The sequence below is a fragment of the Pipistrellus hanaki genome, assembly GCF_964339955.1.
Source record: "Pipistrellus hanaki genome assembly, chromosome: 2".
Taxonomy (NCBI): Eukaryota; Metazoa; Chordata; class Mammalia; order Chiroptera; family Vespertilionidae; genus Pipistrellus; species Pipistrellus hanaki.
The window spans coordinates 117,024,393-117,043,706 of NC_140504.1; the positions used below are offsets into that span (position 1 = coordinate 117,024,393).

General features: G+C 41.2%; 2 protein-coding genes across 3 annotated transcripts in view; both read right to left on the reverse strand.

Moving 5' to 3' along the window:
* Window positions 1-12,737, reverse strand: part of SSR1 (signal sequence receptor subunit 1) — a 47,862-nt gene extending 35,125 nt beyond the window's left edge. For both annotated transcript variants that reach the window (XM_084875614.1, XM_084875613.1), the window contains exons 1-6: window positions 12,555-12,737; window positions 9,512-9,624; window positions 7,013-7,100; window positions 5,601-5,863; window positions 3,118-3,194; window positions 2,191-2,269 (exon numbers count right to left, since the gene is read on the reverse strand). In XM_084875614.1, the coding sequence (XP_084731740.1) occupies window positions 2,191-2,269; window positions 3,118-3,194; window positions 5,601-5,863; window positions 7,013-7,100; window positions 9,512-9,624; window positions 12,555-12,633 (699 nt within the window). In that variant the 5' untranslated portion in view covers window positions 12,634-12,737. The remainder of the gene's footprint in view (window positions 1-2,190; window positions 2,270-3,117; window positions 3,195-5,600; window positions 5,864-7,012; window positions 7,101-9,511; window positions 9,625-12,554) is intronic.
* Window positions 1-19,314, reverse strand: part of LOC311618228 (histone-lysine N-methyltransferase SETMAR-like) — a 407,000-nt gene that overhangs the window by 103,732 nt on the left and 283,954 nt on the right. The window lies entirely within an intron of this gene.

A 19,314-nucleotide genomic window follows, 5' to 3' on the forward strand; every position in this document is an offset into this window, starting at 1 on the left:
AATAAAGGAATAAATCTTCAAACAATGATTTATTTTCAGGCTTTAAAGATATTTTCCTATGCTATAAAGCTTCATGTGTTATCAAGACTTTTTACTTATACAATGATTTTCTTTCTCTTTGAGTATTAAATGTTAAAGAATAAATTTATTTCCAAATTCAACAAAATTCAGGATAAATCACTGAAAGGATGCATTCAGGCAGGTTCCTACATTGTTAAACACACTTAAAACAGTTGGCATAGATAAAACAAAAACATAAATCTCACTTAAGCTAACAACCAAAAACTTTGTTCCTAGAGTTTTTGCAGCGAAACTACTAGAAAGTAAGAAAGTAATTCAATTCTGTTTAGCCCTGCTCTTAAAAATACCCCCAAAATCCCTATTTACCTAAAAGAACATTAAATATACAGTCTAAAAATTAGATTTTGAATACACAGAAACGTAACCACAGCCAATTAAAAAAAAATGGCTTCTTCAAATGGGAAAAATTAGAGATGCCATTGTATCTAATATACATGTTTATATAAAAAAACTCTTATGAAAATGAGGCAAAGAAAGTTATTGAAATTAACATTTAAGCACTAAGTACTTCTCTTTTAAAGAGCAAGTGCTTATTAGTAACACATATTGCGCGCGCGCGCGTGCGCGCACACACACACACACACACACACACACACAGTCCCTAATATGCGAATAGAACGAACGGTGCAACAACCGAACAACTGGTTGCTATGATGTGTGCTGACCACCAGGGAGTGCGCATGGTACACGGCAGGCTTTGGCAGCAGATAGCAGAGTGCAGTACGTGGCAGGCATTGGCCATGGCAGGAAGGTAGAGTAGGTGAGCAGGGGTGCCAGTCGCTGTTATCAGGGTGAGCCTCTGATGGTTACTGAAAATTCTTTGCTCCTGCGTGCTGCGGTCCTGCCTGGTGCTCACACCCACTGCCCGTACTGGAGCTACTGCCTGTATCTGCTACCAAGCACCCAGCACCAGTCCTGATCGCTCTGCACCATCAGCGGGTGCAAGTGGCAGCTGCTGCCCCCGATCACCCAAGGGCTTCTCCACCTCCTCCTGCTCCTAAGGGGCAATCAGGGCAGCAGCCACTACTCACACCCTCTGATGGTGCCAGCCCCAATTGCTCCACGCCATCAGTGGGTGCAAGCGGGGCTGGCGCCATCAGCGCGTGGCAGCAGTGGTGGCGGGAGTAGGACTGCCAGCAGCGAGGGGACTGGGGGCCACAGCGGGAGGGTCCAAGCAGGGGTACGGAGGATGGACTGAGACCCGCCCCTGTGCCCACAGCAGCCTCACAGCCCACAGTTCCTTTTCAAGGTGCATGAATTCGTGCACTGGGCCCCTAGTTTTAATACAAGGGTCTAATGGATAGTAATGTATTTGACACAAATCATGTTATACTTTCTCGTGAGAGGAATATGAGTTTTTTGTTTTGTTTTACAGGGTTAGGAAGCAGAGTGAGATGAGGACAATGGTGGAATTAGCTACTATGTCCAGCGAGAGAAACCACGAATACAGTATGTGCTCAGTGTCACCACTTTACTACCCAAACAAGAAAACAGAAGTTAGACTGATAGAATACAATCCAATTCATTATTTTTCAAATGAAAAAACACATTTAATTGATAATTAGGGATTATCTTTACAGTTAAGAGTACTAAAGCATGCCCTAACCAGTTTGGCTCAGTGGATAGAGCATCGGCCTGCAGACTGAAGGGTCCCAGGTTCGATTCCAGTCAAGGGCATGTACCTTGGTTGTGGGCACATTCCCAGTAGGGGTTGTGCAGGAGGCAGCTGATTGATGTTTCTCTCTCATCAATGTTTCTAACTCTCTTATCTCTCTCCCCCTTTCTGTAAAAAAATCAATAAAATGTATTTTTTTTTAAAAAGAGTACTGAAGCAAATATAAAAGTTTCCACGCTTACAGATAAAATAACATACTGATGAAAAAGTGTAATGAACAGAAAAAATGAAAGTTTATGTCTCAGTTTAAGAAATAAGTGGCCCTCGCTCGTTTGGCTCAGTGGATAGAGTAAATAATTAAATAAAGTAAAAGGTACAACAAACCTGTAAATATACAAACTCATAGTAAAAGCAAGTCGTCACTGGATTGCACTTAATGTAGTACTGGAACAACTTCTGAAGTATGGCTAGAAGATTCATTCACCTATAATTACCTTTCTAGATTCCAGGAGTTGATGAAGGCCAATAACAACCAAGAGCCCAAGACCAGCAAGGAACATATACATAAAGATTCTAATATAAAAGGAAAAAAAATAAACTGGCTTAATTCATAGGCACTATCACAGCTTATTAAAACTATTAATTCTTGTTTAACTTATTAAAAACATCAAGCTAATTACATCTAAAGGGTGTGGAAAAAGTAGGTTTGCAGTTGGAGTAGATGCAAGTTTATTCTTGCATTATAATTTATTAATCTTTGTATTATTTTACATACAAACAACTGTAAACCTACTTTTGCCCCACTGTGTATAATGTTAACACTAGATAAGCTTTCCAAATAACTTACTGATAAAAGGAATAAAATATGTTAATTCAATTTAGACCCAGGTAATAAGTCTTATAAATTTCTTACTTTATTTCTAACCATTTAAAAAAGCAATTATCTGATCCCTAATTAATAAAATTGCTTTGTAATATATTATCTCTCTCAAATATTAGATTTTGCAGTTTGATTTAAAAATTACTTTTGGCGAATTCCATCTAAGTATATAGTAAGAAGTAATTTATCATTTATAAAGAACACATTTTTCAAGATAAAATATTATGATTTACATTTTCAATAGCAATTTTAGAGGCATGCAACTTATATTGGGCTGCTATCAGTTTAAGAGCATTGGGTACAAAAGATTTTAAAACAGGGGAAGGATGGAAAGCTAAAGCTATCTTTTTAAAACAAATTTTTGTCAATTTCAACTATCTTTCCTAGCTTGATTTGATAGCTAAAGTATGAATTTACATAATTAGGATTTCATCAAGTCTACAATCCATTTCATTTCCATCATTTAATAAAAATGATAAGAGCAAGGCCTTTTAGCCCTACTTAACAAGATCAAGATGTGCATATTTCAACTTCCACTTACGTTTCTCCATCTAAGCCATCCTCTCTTTCAATAATTGTAACTGTTTGATTGAAGACAGCATCTTGAAATACATTGCCCTGTTTATAAAAAAGAAAAAGAAAAATTACCCCAAACTGAAATGGCATTGATAAAAGGAAAGCCTATAAGAATTCTTAAAAACCATTATTCTAAGAAGTATACCAGGGGTCTTCAAACTACGGCCCGCGGGCCACATGAGGCCCGCAGAGGAGTCTGATCCTGCCCGCCAGGTTTTTTGGGCAGTGAGTGCAGCTGAGGTGTTACAGTAGGAATTAGTAGTTCATATAGTCCGGCCCTCCAGCTCTCTGAGGGACCGTGATCTGGCCCCCATTTAAAAAGTTTGAGGACCCCTGAAATATACAATAGCTTTCTTATCACTTAGAAGACAAGATTCAGTCATGCCTAATGGCACTAACTCGGTACCAGGGATTCAACATTATAATGTTTGTTATTTTCTCCTAAGAAATAAAAAATGCTTCCAATTTCGCCAAAGTTGTCCCCCACTTTCTTTTGGGTTGGAGGGAAAGTTGAGGAACCAGGAAAGTAAAACAAAAACAAGATAAAATGTGCATAAAGAAACAAAGCCCACAGAACACATTTATAACAAAAAGCCCTATGTTCTCTTGCTGTAACCTTCCAAACAAGAAAAACAGAGCATGAATAATTATAGAATAACAGATCATTTTAAGAACTAGTCTTGATCTCTGGCTGGTGTTGCTCAATGGTTAGTATCAGCCTATGCACCAAAGTATCTTGGGTTCAATTCCTGTCAAGGGCACATACCTGGGTTGCTGGTTCAATCCCCAGCCCCAGTCGGGGTGCATTCGGGAAGCAACCCTCAAGGTGTCTCTCTCATATCAATGTTTCTCTCTTTCCCCTTTGCTCCTTCCCCTGAACTCTATTAAAAAAAAAAAAAAAAAAAAAAAAAAAAAAAATCAATGGAAAAACTATCCTCCAATGAAGATTAACAGAACAAAAAATTACACTTGAACAAGTCAAATTCATGTTCTAAATTAATAATAGGTTGGAAATAAATTTATAATAAATGGGTGATTTTTATTGTAAAAAATATTTTTCTGTTGTGATCTTGAAACAATTTTATCAGTTCAACACAATTTCAGTTTTCAAATACATCAAAATCATTGTGTTTGATTCTTTGCACAAAAGTAGTACTTAAAAAGTGTTACTTATTGCTAAACTGTAATTATAAAAGTTTTACTTCAAGATCTTGCAATTGGCATTCTGTTGACAATTCCAAGAATCAGAATACCGATGAAACTAATATTTAAAATGGAACTGAAACTACATATATGCCTGATAGTTTTCTGTTTGAAATATATAATTCTTCAAGTCACTTAACTTTAAAGTTGAGAAAGCATATGTTATTTTGAAGCAAAAAAGAAAAATTTTCTACTCTCTCCTTAGAAATATTTTTTTTTAAATATATTTTATTGATTTTGTACAGAGAGGAATGGAGATAGAGAGTTAGAAACATCGATGAGAGAGTCATCGATCAGCTGCCTCTTACACACCCCCTACTGGGGATATGCCCGCAACCAAGTTACATGCCCTTGACCGGAGTCGAACCCGGGACCCTTCAGTCCCCAAGCCAATGCTCTATCCATTGAGCCAAACCGGTCTCGGCAATATTTTTTTTTTAATTTAATTGCAGCACCATGTTGACACTACAATAATGAAAGGTTGACCAAGCTTCCAAAATGGATAAAATTTCCTTCACTGAAAAGTTTTTGAAAAGGAAATGGGTTTAGATGTGCTCTTAACTGAAGGTGGACATAATAGTTGGCATCTAGAGGTGAACTCCCAGTAGTACAATTGTGATAGTTTTCTCTTATTCATTCATTGGCTACATATCACACCACATTAAAAACCAGAAGACAGCAGAGCTTCTTTACGCTACTTGAATCTTATAAACCATAAACCTTACCGCTAAAACTATGTTAAAAATAGCAGATTCCACTGTGGCTAACTTTCAAGATCAAGTCACTTCCACTAATACTTGAGCACAATCGTTCTCAACCCTTCTAATGCCACGACCCTTTAATACAGTTCCTCATGTTGTCGTGACCCCCAACCATAAAATTATTTTCGTTGCTCCTTCGTAACTGTAATTTTGCTACTGTTATGCAATGAAAATAATTTTATGGTTGGGGGTCACCACAACATGAGGAACTGTATTAAAGGGTCGCGGCATTAGAAGGGTTGAGAACCACTGCTCTAGCACCCCATACTTATCTCTAGAATGTATCACTTATGCTGTGAGCTAGCCTGCTTATATCCATCTCCCCTAGTGGATTATAGACTTAAAGACAGAGACACGCAATTTATCTCTGCCTCCTAGGAGTTTTAACCACAAAACAGGCACATAAATGAGTAAACACAAGAATATTCAAATGTCAATTGTCCTCACCCATCTCTAACTAAAAAAAAAGTTTAGAGGGCCTTACGTTCAAATCTTTGTAGTTCAGATTGATGACTAGACCGAAGGGTCGTCCACCCATGGGCTCTGCAGGAATGAAGGAGTACTCAAAAGTTGCCTGTCTCTGGGGTGGGACTACAGTGTTCAGAGGAAGAGCTGTGAAATTCTGGATATAAAACTGGTAGTCCTGTGGATAACGGAATGAAGCATCTAGGGATTCAACAATAAAATCTTCTGTGCCCTTGTTTGTAAAGCCTACCAAGAATTTCACAATGTTGTTTGCTGGAAAATCTAAAAAGAGAGAGAGAGAGACAGACAAGATCAGAACATGCTCAAAGGGCATAAAATAAAAAGTATGACATTACTCATGGATTTTGGCACTCTTTCCCAATACATATAGACTTGGTTTAAGAATCCCTTTCAATAGAGCATTCCAGTCATCCCCTAACTAATAACTGGTATATAAACTTCAGCTGTCTATACTCCAGCATTCCAATTTAAGAGCTGAACTGAGTACCACAATTTCAGACCAGATCACATCCAAATTATGTGGTCTAAGAAAGAGTCATGTACTTTTAGTAAGATTATTTTGCAGTGAGACTATCTGTCTTTATAAAGTCACCCCCCACCCCCCAACTCAGTATCTATTATCTATGCAAACAATAGAAAGATGAATGACATAATAAATTGGGGAGGGAGGGATCGCTTAATCTAACTAGACATTTTTTAGGCATAAGATTAGAACAGACATGGGAATAAAATAGCTTGAGATGACTGAGAAAATAACTTCAAAATAATAACTCAATAATTATACTGTAGTCTACAGAGCTGAGTTTCATCCAGTACAGCACAAGCTTTGGAATCAGACTGATTTGGTTCTAAACCCTGTCTCCACACTCTATTGTAACTGGGTAACATTGGACAAATTGTTAACCTCTCTAACTCTCAGTTTAGCAATAGTAACTAACCTCAGAGGATTTCTGTAAGGATTTAGTAATACATGAAAGGCATTGAGAACAATGCTTGCCATAGCCTTCATTAAATATAAGCCATTATTTACTTTTTTTAATGTAATCTAGGTTCCAACCAAGGCCTAATTGTAAAGATTTAATATTTCACTGTTTCTTCACAATGAAGTAACTTCAAAATACAAGTTACTTCATTGTGGTAGTTTGAAAAGAGTTTAAACAGTTTCAAAGGAACAATTAATTTCTAGTTAAAATGGATAGTTTTTCTTTTCCCCCTTAATTTAAATGCCAGGAATAGTACCTTACACACATGGGTATTCATACATGTAATATGAGGAGTTTTTTCAAAATGTATATTTACACTTGTAAGAAAGGAAGATGCATCTTAAGCATTACTAACACTTCCCCAAAAAGTGACCTTATTATTTAAAAAATTTCTACACCTGAGTCAAAACTAGTATTTCTCTATTACCTTCTCCTTTTACAAATAGGATAGTTGTATCTGCACTTGGTGAAGCTTCAGGTTCACCAGATACATCTTCTTCCTCTTTATCTTCTGCCTAAGAAAAACAATATTAAAAAGGGATTACTACAGGAAAAAGTACCACCATATAAAAATGACTTCACTAAGATTTGGGACAAAATATTGCCTCTCCAAGGCTTTGTTGGGATTAGCAGTGTATGAATTATATTGTATCTCATCAATTCAAATAAAAAATTCTAGACAGTGTATCTTGAATAGAAATGTGCATACCAAATCCCCTGGCATTTTGTGGATCTAATTCAGGTCTCGAGTGAAGCTTAAAATTCTATTTCTAACAAGCACTCAGGAAATGCCAATATTGCTGATACTCAAACCACACTTTGAATTGCAAAGTTCTGGAATGTGGGCTGGTTAACTTTTTCTATAAAGGATCAGATATAAAATATTTTTGGCTTTGAAAATTATAAGGTCCTTATTGCAACTACTCAATTCTGTGGCTGCTTTCTATGTGGCTACCCTGTAAAAGCAGACACAGACAACACACAAAAGATGGGCAAAGATGGACCCGGGAGGCAGCCACATTTTGCTGAGCCTGTTCTAGAACATTTATTAGCCTACAAAGACTTCCATCCTGATTAACAGAACATAACAGAAAAACTGTCTAGTTGACTGTTTCAAGAAGATGCTGGTAAAGAAAATTATAATACTCAAGGCAAGGGAAATGATCAAGAGATAGAAAAGTTCTGGCTAAACTGTTACTATAACAAAAATCGAACAGTTTCCTTTGCTACTCTTTCCTCCACAATAAATACATTCCAGTGCTAAAGATATGAAGTAATTTCAGAAAAGTGATTATAATAATACTAGAAGCCTGATGCACAAAATTCGTGCAAGAGTAGGCCTTCCTTTCCCTGCTGCGGGCACCAGCTTCCCTCTGGCACACGGGCCCGGGCTTCCCCAGGAAAGTCATCCGGTCTAATTAGCATATTATGCTTCTATTATTATAATCTATCACTAAATTTCTGTGCATACCCACACTTCAGAGCCCTAAATACCATCTTTAATCCTCATTAATCCTCATTTTCTGGATGGATTCCCTTCAAATGTTCATTCCAAGTTATCTTACCAGAGCAGCACTTTTAGAAGAGTGAAGTTTTTGTTACCATTATTGATGGAGGAATGTATTTATTTAGTTAAAGTAATGCATTGGCCGAAACTGGTTTGGCTCAGTGAATAGAGCATCAGCCTGCGGACTGAAAAGTCCCAGGTTCGATTCCAGTCAAGGGCATGTACCTTAGTTGTGGGCACATCCCCAGTAGGGGGTGTGCAAGAGGCAGCTGATGGATGATTCTCTCTCATCGATGTTTCTAACTCTCTATCCCTCTCTCTTCCTCTCTGTAAAAAATCAATAAAATATAGTTTTTAAAAAGTAATGCATCAAATGAAGATGCAGAGCCCTAATATAAACCCTTAACATATGGATTTGTATACATGTGAAAAGCTTGACACGATAATCAGTAAAGGCAGTTTTATTAAAGAAGGGGGAATTAGAAAAGCACAAAAATTAGTAGGGGTATTCTATTCAAGTGAAACAGGATGTGCAAATGCATAGAAATGGTCATTTAAACATCAACAAAATAGCAATCAGATTAGTTTAGTTGGAAAGCATACTCCATAAAAATGAGGACAAAAAAAGGAGCAGTATCTGTACACAAGGCCAATTATTTTGATGTTGACATAATAGAAAAATAGGGACTTGGTTTGATCCTGAAAAAAATAAATAAATAAATAAATCACAAAATCTAGAATCACAAGTTTTTGGGTTCAAGTATGGCATAATGAAGAGAAAGGGGAAAAAAAAGTGTGGCATAGATTACAGTAGTCCAAGAAAGGAAATGAAATTAGCTAGAAGCATGCTGCAATAATCCTTATTCTAGCCCAATATTCTTACTGTCATACTATACTTTTATAATAAAAGTGTCTAGAGATCTTCTCTAAGCCCTTTATTCTCACAGAACATACTGTATATACAGTTTATTATCTGCTCCTTATCCCTGGACAACTCCAAGAAGATGAGCTACATGACAGCAAAGAAGACACTTGGTTTGTTCACCCCAGTATCCAAAACAAAACCTGGTACATAGCAGGGCACATAAATAAATATTTGCTTGTTGAAGGGGAAAGGAAACTGAGACCCAGAGAGACAAGTTATCCAAGATCAGAAAGCTAAGTAGTATGTATCCCAAATCAACAAATGGTCCACTATCTTGTTACCTTAACAGAGTTATGTCCATATGATCTCCCTCCCCATTCCAGAAAATACTAATGGTCCATCCCCAATGACTGGCCCCTATTATCCCAACTTCAATCCACACCAAACACAGAAACAAGCCTCTAAAATCAAAAATTTTAAAAGCAAATTTATCTATAAAAAGCATAAATTCTAGGTATATACAGTATATACATTAAATCATATGTCACACTTACCAAATCTGTGGGTTCATCTTCTTCCACCTCTGCTTCATCATCTTCATCTTCAATTATTGAATCTTCCACTGTTTCTTCATCTTCTGTAAGATCTTGAGCTACTGCTACTGAGCCTAACAATAAAATAGAAAACAAGCAGTTACTTACCCTAGAATACTAATGTTTTTTCATCTCAAGAATAATGAACAAAAATTTCCCCTTGGAGCAGTTCAATCACGCAGTGTACTTGAATGATGCCAGATTACAATGCATATAAGAATATTCAGCCCTAGCCTGTTTGGCTCAGTGGACAAAGAGTTGGCCTGTAGACTGAAGGGTCCTGGGTTTGATTCCAGTCAAGGGCACATGCTGGGGTTGCAGGCTTGATCCCCAGTAAGGGGAGTGCAGGAGGCAGCCGATAGATGATTTTCTCTCAGCATTGATGTTTCTCTCTTCCTCTCTAAAATCAATTTTTAAAAATATTCATATGATTTTATCTTAGTAGTTTTAACAACTGCATGCTAATTTTAATGGCAAATGCTGCTTAATTTTAAAAAGCACCTAACAGTTGAAAAAATGAACTCCTGAAATTAAAGACGCCTTAAAGTTCAAGTAAAGGACTTCAAGCAATTTTGTCAAACAAATGAAGAAAAATAAGTGTTATAAAAGAAATTCCAAAATTTAATCTGTCATTATCCACACAAAATAAAACAAAAATACGGCTAAAGAAAAACAGCAATCTAAATACCTAGGCAAGAAACATTATTATCAGAGTTGATTAAAGCTCAAACTCTTAGAACTTGATAGCATGCAATTCCAAGGAAATAAGATCTACACATGGCATTCACATAAAACTAGCTGGCATAAAACACACTGTTTAGTAAAAAACATATTGTTAACTTCAGGGTTGAGAGCAGAGAAAGCATGCACTTATTTTTGCGGATGGCTTCAAACATGTTTTAATATACTTTTTTATTTCCCCTACACTTAATATGAAAATAAAAGACAAGCATAACTATAATGCCAGGAAAGTATAAATCACATATTTTTAAATGCAAAAGTATTCTAAATAAGTCACATTAAATCTATTTAGGCAAGATTCTCAAAAGAAATTTCAAAGTTGTAGCGACTCTTCCAACATTTCTCAGAAAGAATGATGATGTGGCAGTTCAGGAAAGGGAAAAACATGTGGGAAAGGAAGCATGTGCAGATGCTGCAATAACCAGGAGAAACAGCACACGTTCAGGGCCATGTATTTTAAATCTTTTCAGTTCTTCTTCCTAAATAAGTCATTTTTAAAAACTAGTTAAAAGACAGACCCTCCCCCCCTTAAAAAAACAAGGAAACAAACAAACAAAAAACCTAAAGAAATGAAAAACTAGTAAGAAAAATATCCAGGTCTGACATAATAACGTTGTACTTAAACTCAGGATTGAGACATAACAGCTGTTCACCCTACATTTCAGTGGATATTAAAGTACTAGAGGCCCGAAGCACAAAATTCGTGTAAGGGGCTCAGCCCCTCAGGCCTCAGCTGCCTCTCAGCTCTGCCCACTGGTCCTTCTGGAAGGTTGTTTGGGAAGGTCTTTCCGCCATTTGGTCTAATTAGCATATTAGCTCTTTATTATTTGGATTTTAATGTTACCAGTAACATTTTTATGCCTATAAAATCTAACAGTTTTCAGTTGGAAAAATTTAAAAGAAAACATCTTTTGAAAGAAAGACCATTATTCTCAAAAAGTATTTAAAGATACCCAGTTCAGTTTAGATACTGATGCTTCCTTAAAAAAAAGTTTAAATAAACCCTAAAAAAATATAGTAAGTAGAATTGGCAACTAGAGAGAGAGAAAGAGAGAGAGAGAGAGAGAGAGAGAGAGAGAGAGAGAGAGAGAGAGAGATCAGCAAGCAAATGGAAAGGGAAAAGAATCCCTCCACCTGCAAATGAATTCACTGACAGTTTTGCTTACTTTTCATACTTGGTTTCCATCCACTAAATAGAAACCAGTCACTTCGTTTTTATCTGGAAAACAACTTGTGGATACCTGTCACTATCATTCATTTTGCCTCACAGCTTGCTTCAACTTATGGAAGCAAAACAATTCTAGCGATCATTTAGTCAGACTACATTTTACAGATTACAAAAAAAATCGAAGTTCATGATAGAATTAGGGCAAGAAGCCAAGTCTACACATGTTTAACGCCCTGCTGTGCAGGTAGGTTATTTTCACACCAGCTTAACCGTTGGGAGGAATGAACAAACCCGAATTAAAAAAATTGCAAAACTCGAATTAGACTGTATTTTTTCAGGACACAGCTCCAATTAACAAAAAATGGTTACAAAAAAAAAGAAAGGAGAGGGGGAAAAAAAGGGCCTAAGCACTAGACATCCCACAGATCCTTTAGTCCGCCCGGGAGTCTAGGGCTGGGCAAGGGGGGTGAGAATGGGGAGCTTTTCTGAAATCAATTCTCCCGGCACCGCGCGGGGGGCCCAGGGGCTGGTAAAGGGGAGACGGCGGGAACGTACAAAGCGCTCGGCGAGTTTAGGTGTTTAGGAAACAGAGGCTGCGGCAAATGAATGAAGGCGGACGCCGAGCGTGGAAACGAAAGACACGTCAGCCCAGAGCCGGGGTGGGGGTGGGGGTGGAGCGGCGCCGCGGGCGGCCAGGAGCCCGACCCCGGCCGCAGGGCTGCGGGCTGCGAGCTCCCGGCTGGCCGGCCGCGGCCTCTCCGCCCCGCTCCGGCCCAGGCCCGCCGGCTCCGGCCACCGCGGCTCCGGCCACCGCAGCGGGCGCGGGTCCGGGAGGCGAGCCCAACCCTCGGCGGCACCCCGCGCGGCCGCCTGGCACTGCCCCGCGCTCCGCGTGGAGGCGGCAGAGGCCCCACCGGAGACGGCCCCCCACGCCCTGCGGCCCCTACGACGAGTTGGGGGCCTAGAACCAGGTGGAGGGAGGCCGGCGAGCTGGACGCCCGACCCAGGAGCCGACGCCGCCGCCTCCAGCTTTAAACTTGCAGCCCCTGGCGTCCCCTTCTCGGCGAGCCCCGCCGTCCACTCCCCTCGCCTCACCTCCAGGGCCGCCTCGGAGCAAGAGGGTGGCGGGGAACACGAGCAAGAGAAGCAGAAGCAGGCGGGGGAGGAGCCTCATGGCGTGGCCCGTCCGGTGTCCTGTCGCTGTCCGCGACAGCTCTCGGCGGCTCCGGCGAAAATGGCGTTACTCTTCATCCGGGCTCCGGGCGGGAGGGGCGGGGCACGCACCGCGCACGGGCCTTCGCCACGCCCCTTTTTGGGGCCCCGGAGCCCAGTCAACGTGGCTCCGGCGGCGGGCGGGAGCGCGGGCGGGAGGCCTGGGGTCACGTGGCGGGTGGCTGGGCCTCGGAGATTCCCGGGAGAGCCCGCCTCCCCGGGTAGTGCGGGGTGGCGGCTTGCGGTTGGTCCCTCGGATTGGTCGCTGGCCTGGCCCTGCGGGTCCCACCCCTGGTGCTTGGCGCGATAAGGTGGGTTTGGTTTTTTTTTTTAATATATATTTTTAAAATATATTTTTATTGATTTCAAAGAGAAAGGAAGGAGAGAAACATCAATAATGAGAATCATTGATCAGTTGGCTCCTGCTCACCCCATACTGGGATAGAGCCCGCACCGGGGGCATGTGTCTTTTAGGGGAACCAATCTGGGACCCTTTAATCCACCCTCCTCCCCCACCTCCCCCCGCTCCCCACCTTTCTACTGAGCCAAACCTGCTAGGACGCCATAAGGTCTTTACACTGTGTATGATTTTAGACGATAGGGATATAAGGAACATGAGCTGTCTGAATGTAGTGTGAAAAGCAAAAATAGGTTTTGGAATAGTTCAAATACAGTCCCTACGTCACCCCCCACCCCCCCACCCCCACCCCCCAAAAAAACCATAAAAAATATACAGGGGTAAATCTTTTTCCCCTGTCTGCCCATATCCTCACCCATAGTGACAGTTCTTAAATTCTTAGGTGGCATTCCAGTCTTAAATCATCTAGGACAATGCCTGGCATATGGAAAGCATCTGGCAAATTACTGATGAGAGCAGCAAAGGCTGGTCACACTACCCTTCCGTTTCCTTCTTATCTAGTTTGGACTTTGGCTTGCTGCCAATGAGTTGGTATTTCATGCAATTATACTGAATCTGAATACCAGGTACTGTTGCACTAGACCAGTGTGACATGTTATATAGATGATGAAACAAATTTAGCTAACCCTTATTGTGTGCTTGCTATTGACAATTACTGCCCCTTAGAACTGTGCTTTCGTGTATAATCTAATTTAATCTCTAAAATCCCTGTGAGGAGCTATTATTTACTGAACTGAGCAGAAAAACCAAAACACAGAATGATGAGTAACTTAACCAAGGCTTAAAGGCTAGTCAATGGCAGACAGCAAGATTCTAGCCTCCATGCATGCCCCACTGGCCTAGAACATCTTTTCTACTCCTGCATTGGCTGCGATTAAGGGTCAAAGCCTATTTTTGTCTGCCAACATCGCAACCTGACAGCTAAGCCAACTCTGTGCCACTCCCCTCTGCCAGGCCACCAATGCTGCTGCCACCCAGGCACCCAGCAGAACTGGTGGGACTTGCTAAGGAGGCACCCTCCCACTTTGCTGCTGCCTTCAATACTATGCACAGCTACCAAAGCTATCACACTGTGCCAATGCCACCAGGACTGCTGACCCCACTTTACTGTGGCTGAACCTTGCTGAGTGTACTCTACTGGTACAGGAAGAATCTTCTTTCTCAACTTTGAGGCACTTTATGTTTCAGACCTGTTCTGAGTTCCTGAGTCTGACAGGTTTTTTGACAAACATATCCTTCTATTTAACTTGCTGCTCTCTCCCAGAAACAGAAAGAAACCAGTGTGGGTTGTAAAAAAAAAAAAAAAAAAAAAAATGCAGATATTCCTTAAGTCACTTCTGTCTATCACTGTATCAAGTGTCATTCACAGACTTTTTTTTCCCAAAGGACTGATTTCCAATGAAGATTCTCATTCCTCATGTTAGAGAGACTCCTACCGTGTTTCCCCGAAAATAAGACATTCTCCGAAAATAAGACCTAGCGCATGGAAAGATAAGACATCCCCTGAAAATAAGACCTAGCACAACTTTGGGAGAAAAAAATAATATAAGACACTGTCTTATTTTCCGGGAAACAGGGTAGTAGTTCTGTCCCTGCGGTTCTTATGACACATTCAGACATAAACCGTGAGGATAATCCATTTAGGCTTACACTGGGGCTTTCATTCCAATTATGTTATAAAATTATCACTGATGGATTTTATTGGGGACTTGAATTTTAGTAGCAGGTTAGCTACTAAAGGTACAGCAGGGACAAATAAAAGTGCTCCTACTCTGGCTGTGACTGCTGCGATGAATCTAGGGAAAATAAAAACATACAATCACAAAACAGAGACCTGTATAATTGTCCAATTGGCAGAAAAAGCAGTAGTTTATGGATCAGGGAAATAAAATCCTCATCCTGATCTTAGTGCTCATAAATTCTACCGTGTTTCCCCGAAAATGAAACATCCTCCGAAAATAAGACCTACTTACAGGTTTCCTTCTGAGTGAAATATAAGGCATCCCCCCAAAAATAAGGCCCCCCCTAGGCTCTGTCTCAGAATGAAATTTACCATAAACTGGTCGCTAGGGCCGCCTAGACTGGCATCTAGCAACCAGTGACATTACGCTGACTCCTGACGTCACTGTTGTGTGGAGGCAGAGAGGAGGTCGGAGTGAGCAGTGAGTGCAGGGCGAGAGAGAGGAGGAAACTTTCGCAGATGCTTGTAAAACAGGAGGATTAGAGCAGACAGGACATGACAAAGGTGGTGAGTGCTGGTCTGTCTCTGGTGGCACTACCTGATGCTCACGGCCGACCTCATGATGACTGAAGGTTCTCAGTCAGTGGCAGATCCTGCTCCAGCCCAGATCCAGGCCCCAGCAAGCCCAGTGACAGTCCCCAGGCAGGCCCCAGGGGGTAAATGTCTGATAAAGGGGTAGGGGGGATGTCTGGTGAAGGTGTTCAGTGGCACAGGGGTGGGGGGAGGGGATCACTTAAAATGACACAGGAGGATCAGAGGGGTCAATCAAAATGACACAGGAGGATAAAAAGGGTTTACTAAAATGGTAATTCCCCCCTCTGATTCTCCTGTGCCATTTTGATTCCCCCCTCTAATCCCCCCTGTGTCATTTTAAGTGATCCCCCTCCCCCCACCTTGATACCCCAATTCCTTTTTTTTACTCCTAGAAATGAGCGCAAAAAGAAAAGGCTACTCTGTGGAGTACAAGAAAGGAATCGTGGAAGACTCTTGGGGCCAAAATCTTACTGCTTTCTGCAAAGAGAAGATGCTGAGTATCCGATTGGTCCGAAAATGGCAAGCAGAGTAAGGTAACCTCATTGAACGAGTGGACAAGGGAAATGCTAAAGAGCACAAGTGTGGATCAGGTCGTCAACCATTATTTTCCAAGCTGGAAGACCTGATCTGTGAATGGGTTGTTGACAGAAGAGCAAAGGCTTTGGTTGTGAATAGGGCTCAGATTCAAGAATTTGCCCTTGCAATGGCACCACAGTTTGACATAGCCCCCGAAGACTTCAAAGCATCACAACACTGGCTGGATAATTTCCTTCAGCAAAGTGAACTGTCTTTAAGATCTACAACATTGTTTAGGTTGGAAAATACTCAAGTTATTAAGCGAACACTTGCATTCAAGTCCTTTATTGATGATGCTGACTTCTCTAAATGCAATATTTCCAATATGATTACTATGGATGAAACTGCAGTGTTTATGGGCCAATCATCTCAAACAACAATTGAACAGTGGGGTGCCTTCTTAGTGTACATTCCCTCCACTGCTTACAAAAGTGCATGTGTTTCCTGTATTTTGGCAATTTGTCTGGATGGCACTAAAATCCCACCTTTAATCATTTCTAAGGGCAAGAAGGAAAAGATTGAACGTGTTTTGGGCATTTTTATTCTTGAAAGTGAAAAAGCCTGAGCCATACAAGTAGTTATAAGGAAGTGGGTCGATTTAATGCTGCCACTTGTTATTGGGGGGGGGAGGGTCTGTTAGTCTGGGATGCAGCCAGCACTCACCGTGCTAAAGACATGAAGACATTTCTTCACGAAAGAAAAATAGATCAGATAATGATTCCCACAGGAATGACGGCCTATCTCCAGACTCTTGATATTGCAATAAACAAGCCATTCAAAGACAATTTGTGCATGGAAATTCATGACTATATTGAAAATAGAATGGAGAGAAATCAGCGTGGAAACTTTGTGAAACCTAAACTGCAAGAAGTTGTGACTTGGGAGAAGAATTCATGGGATAAAATCACTGACAGTTGCATTGCAAGTGCACTGCGAGCAGGCTACCTTGACAAGAAGTACTCATTTAAAGACAGTGCTATTGCTAAACATGAGAGATTTGGTCCACTGATTCTGAAAGAAATGGAGTCACAAGAAATTCGCCAGGAAATTCAGGAATTGGATTGTTATGATGATGTTCCAGAAGATGATGACATGATTGCCATTGAATAAATGAGTAAATTCTTGATACTGTAGGATTCAGTTTGTCTGGTTTGTGTTGACAACTACCGTACTACCGTACCGTATACAGGTAATAAATTTCCTTTATTTTCATTTAACAATAAATGTGTACCGTATTCTTCTTCATGGAAAAATAAGACATCCCCTGAAAATAAGACCTAGCGCATCTTTGGGAGCAAAAATTAATATAAGACACTGTCTTATTTTTGGGGAAACAGGGTATATATCTGTGACCTATGTTCTACTGCAATAATCACCTTTCCCTTGGAGCCCACCCAAGAGCTCTCTCTCCTTTACTGGTTCAAATCTTTAATTTATGGACTTAAGAATTCCATCTACTGCCTTGGCCAGTGTGACTCAGTTGGTCAGATACTGTCCTGTGCACCAAAAGATTGCCGTTTGATTCCCTGTCAGGGCACAAGCCCCAGCCATGGGCTTGATCCACAAGGCATGAAGGACACAGCTGATTGATGTCTTTCTCTTACATCAATGTTTCTCTCTCCCTTTCCCTTCCTCTTTCTAAAAATCAGTAAAAATATTTTTCTAAAAAAAGAATTCCATCTACTAATTTATTTAGGGCCTCCCACATATTCCCTTAAGTTTTCTGTGTGTGTGTGTGTGTGTGTGTGTGTGTCACCTCTGCACCTATCATCCTATATAATAAAGAGGTAATATGAAAATTAACCCTCAATGCCTTCACAAGATGACTGCTTACAATCAGGCTGGCAGGAGGGTTAGCGAGGGACAACCAAACAACTGAACAGGCAGGCTGCGTGGAGCTACCAGGCTGGTGGGGGTAGGGAACAGTTGGGGGCAACCAGGCCAGCGGGGGGGGCAGGTCAGTAAGGGGTGACCAGGCTGGTGGGGGGCAGGCAGGGGCAATCAAGCTGGCACACAGAGACAGTGAAGTGTGATTGGGCCAGCAGGGGGGCCAGTTAGGGGCGACCAGACAGGCAGGCAGGTTAGTGATTAGGAGCCAGTGGTCCAGGACTGTGAGTGGGATGTGCGACTGCCAGTTTAGGTCATCCCCCGAGGGGTCCTGGATTGGAGAGGGTGAAAGATAATAGTTTTCCAGGAATACACCAAACTTTGGGTCATTCTCATGCATACAGCTCAGGCAAATCTGCAGTTGATTCTCCACTTTTGTTACTTCATTCACTTCGAATTTGTAAAAACAGAACCTTCTTTTCCTTTGATTACTTAATATTTTCCTCATCATAATTATTAAATGTACTTAATAATTATGTAACTGGTTTTTGTTCTGTTTTATTCCATCAGATAATGGTGTAGCTAATGAACCACTCATGTCCTTTAAACCTGTGCTCAACTGTCACTTGTTCTCACCTTCCAATTTTAAACTATAGTCCTCTCCCCTCTGTGCCCCCTGCTCTCTCTCTCTCCCTTCTCCCTCCATTCCCTTCATTCTAGTCTCCTTGTTTTCATAGTATTTGTTATTTTTTAACACAACATAGAGTTGTGTCTCCTGTCAACATCTGGAGGCCAGGAATCTTTGTGCTTTTGTGTCAATGTTATAGAACAGTGCCTGACACCCAGTGGTAACTCAGAAAATATTTACTTAATTTGTTATGTTGTTATAAGTGACATTTTTCCTCCACAAATTTGCAACCTAAGAATCCAAGATGGCAGCATAGGTAACACCTAACTGCAGCCTCACACAACAATTTCAATAAAATACAACTAAAATACAAAATGGACATTACCCAGAACTACAGGAAAGTTGAATGACTGGAAATTCTTCAATGAGAAGGAAAGAGAAAACCAGAAGGAAAATCAGAGGAGCTGTAAAAGCCTAAGGTACGGAGACACGCTGTGCGCGCGGAGAGGAAGGAGCTGGAGAGGAGGGGGAGGCTGAGTGCCTGGCTGGCATTCCCTAGCGGGAACGAGATAAAAGCTCCGACTGTGCTGAACCCCAGACCCGACAGCGCTGAATCCCAGTTCTAGGCCAGACCCTGGGGACCCAGGCTCATACAGAGGGAGCCTGAGGTGTAAGGCAGAAACCCAGGGGAGCGGCGAAAGGAAGTCCCGGAGGCGCGCACTTTGCACACAGAGAATGGGTGGTTGACTCTGCTGCTGGATTGCCCTAGCAGGAAGGAGACCAAAGCTCCAGACTGCTCTGAACCCCACTTCCAACTGAACTGAACCCCAGTTCCGGGCTCATTGGGGGAGAGCCTAGACTGTTTGGTAACAGGCAAAACTCGAGGGCACCTTTTTCTCAGAGGTGCTTGCAACAAGTA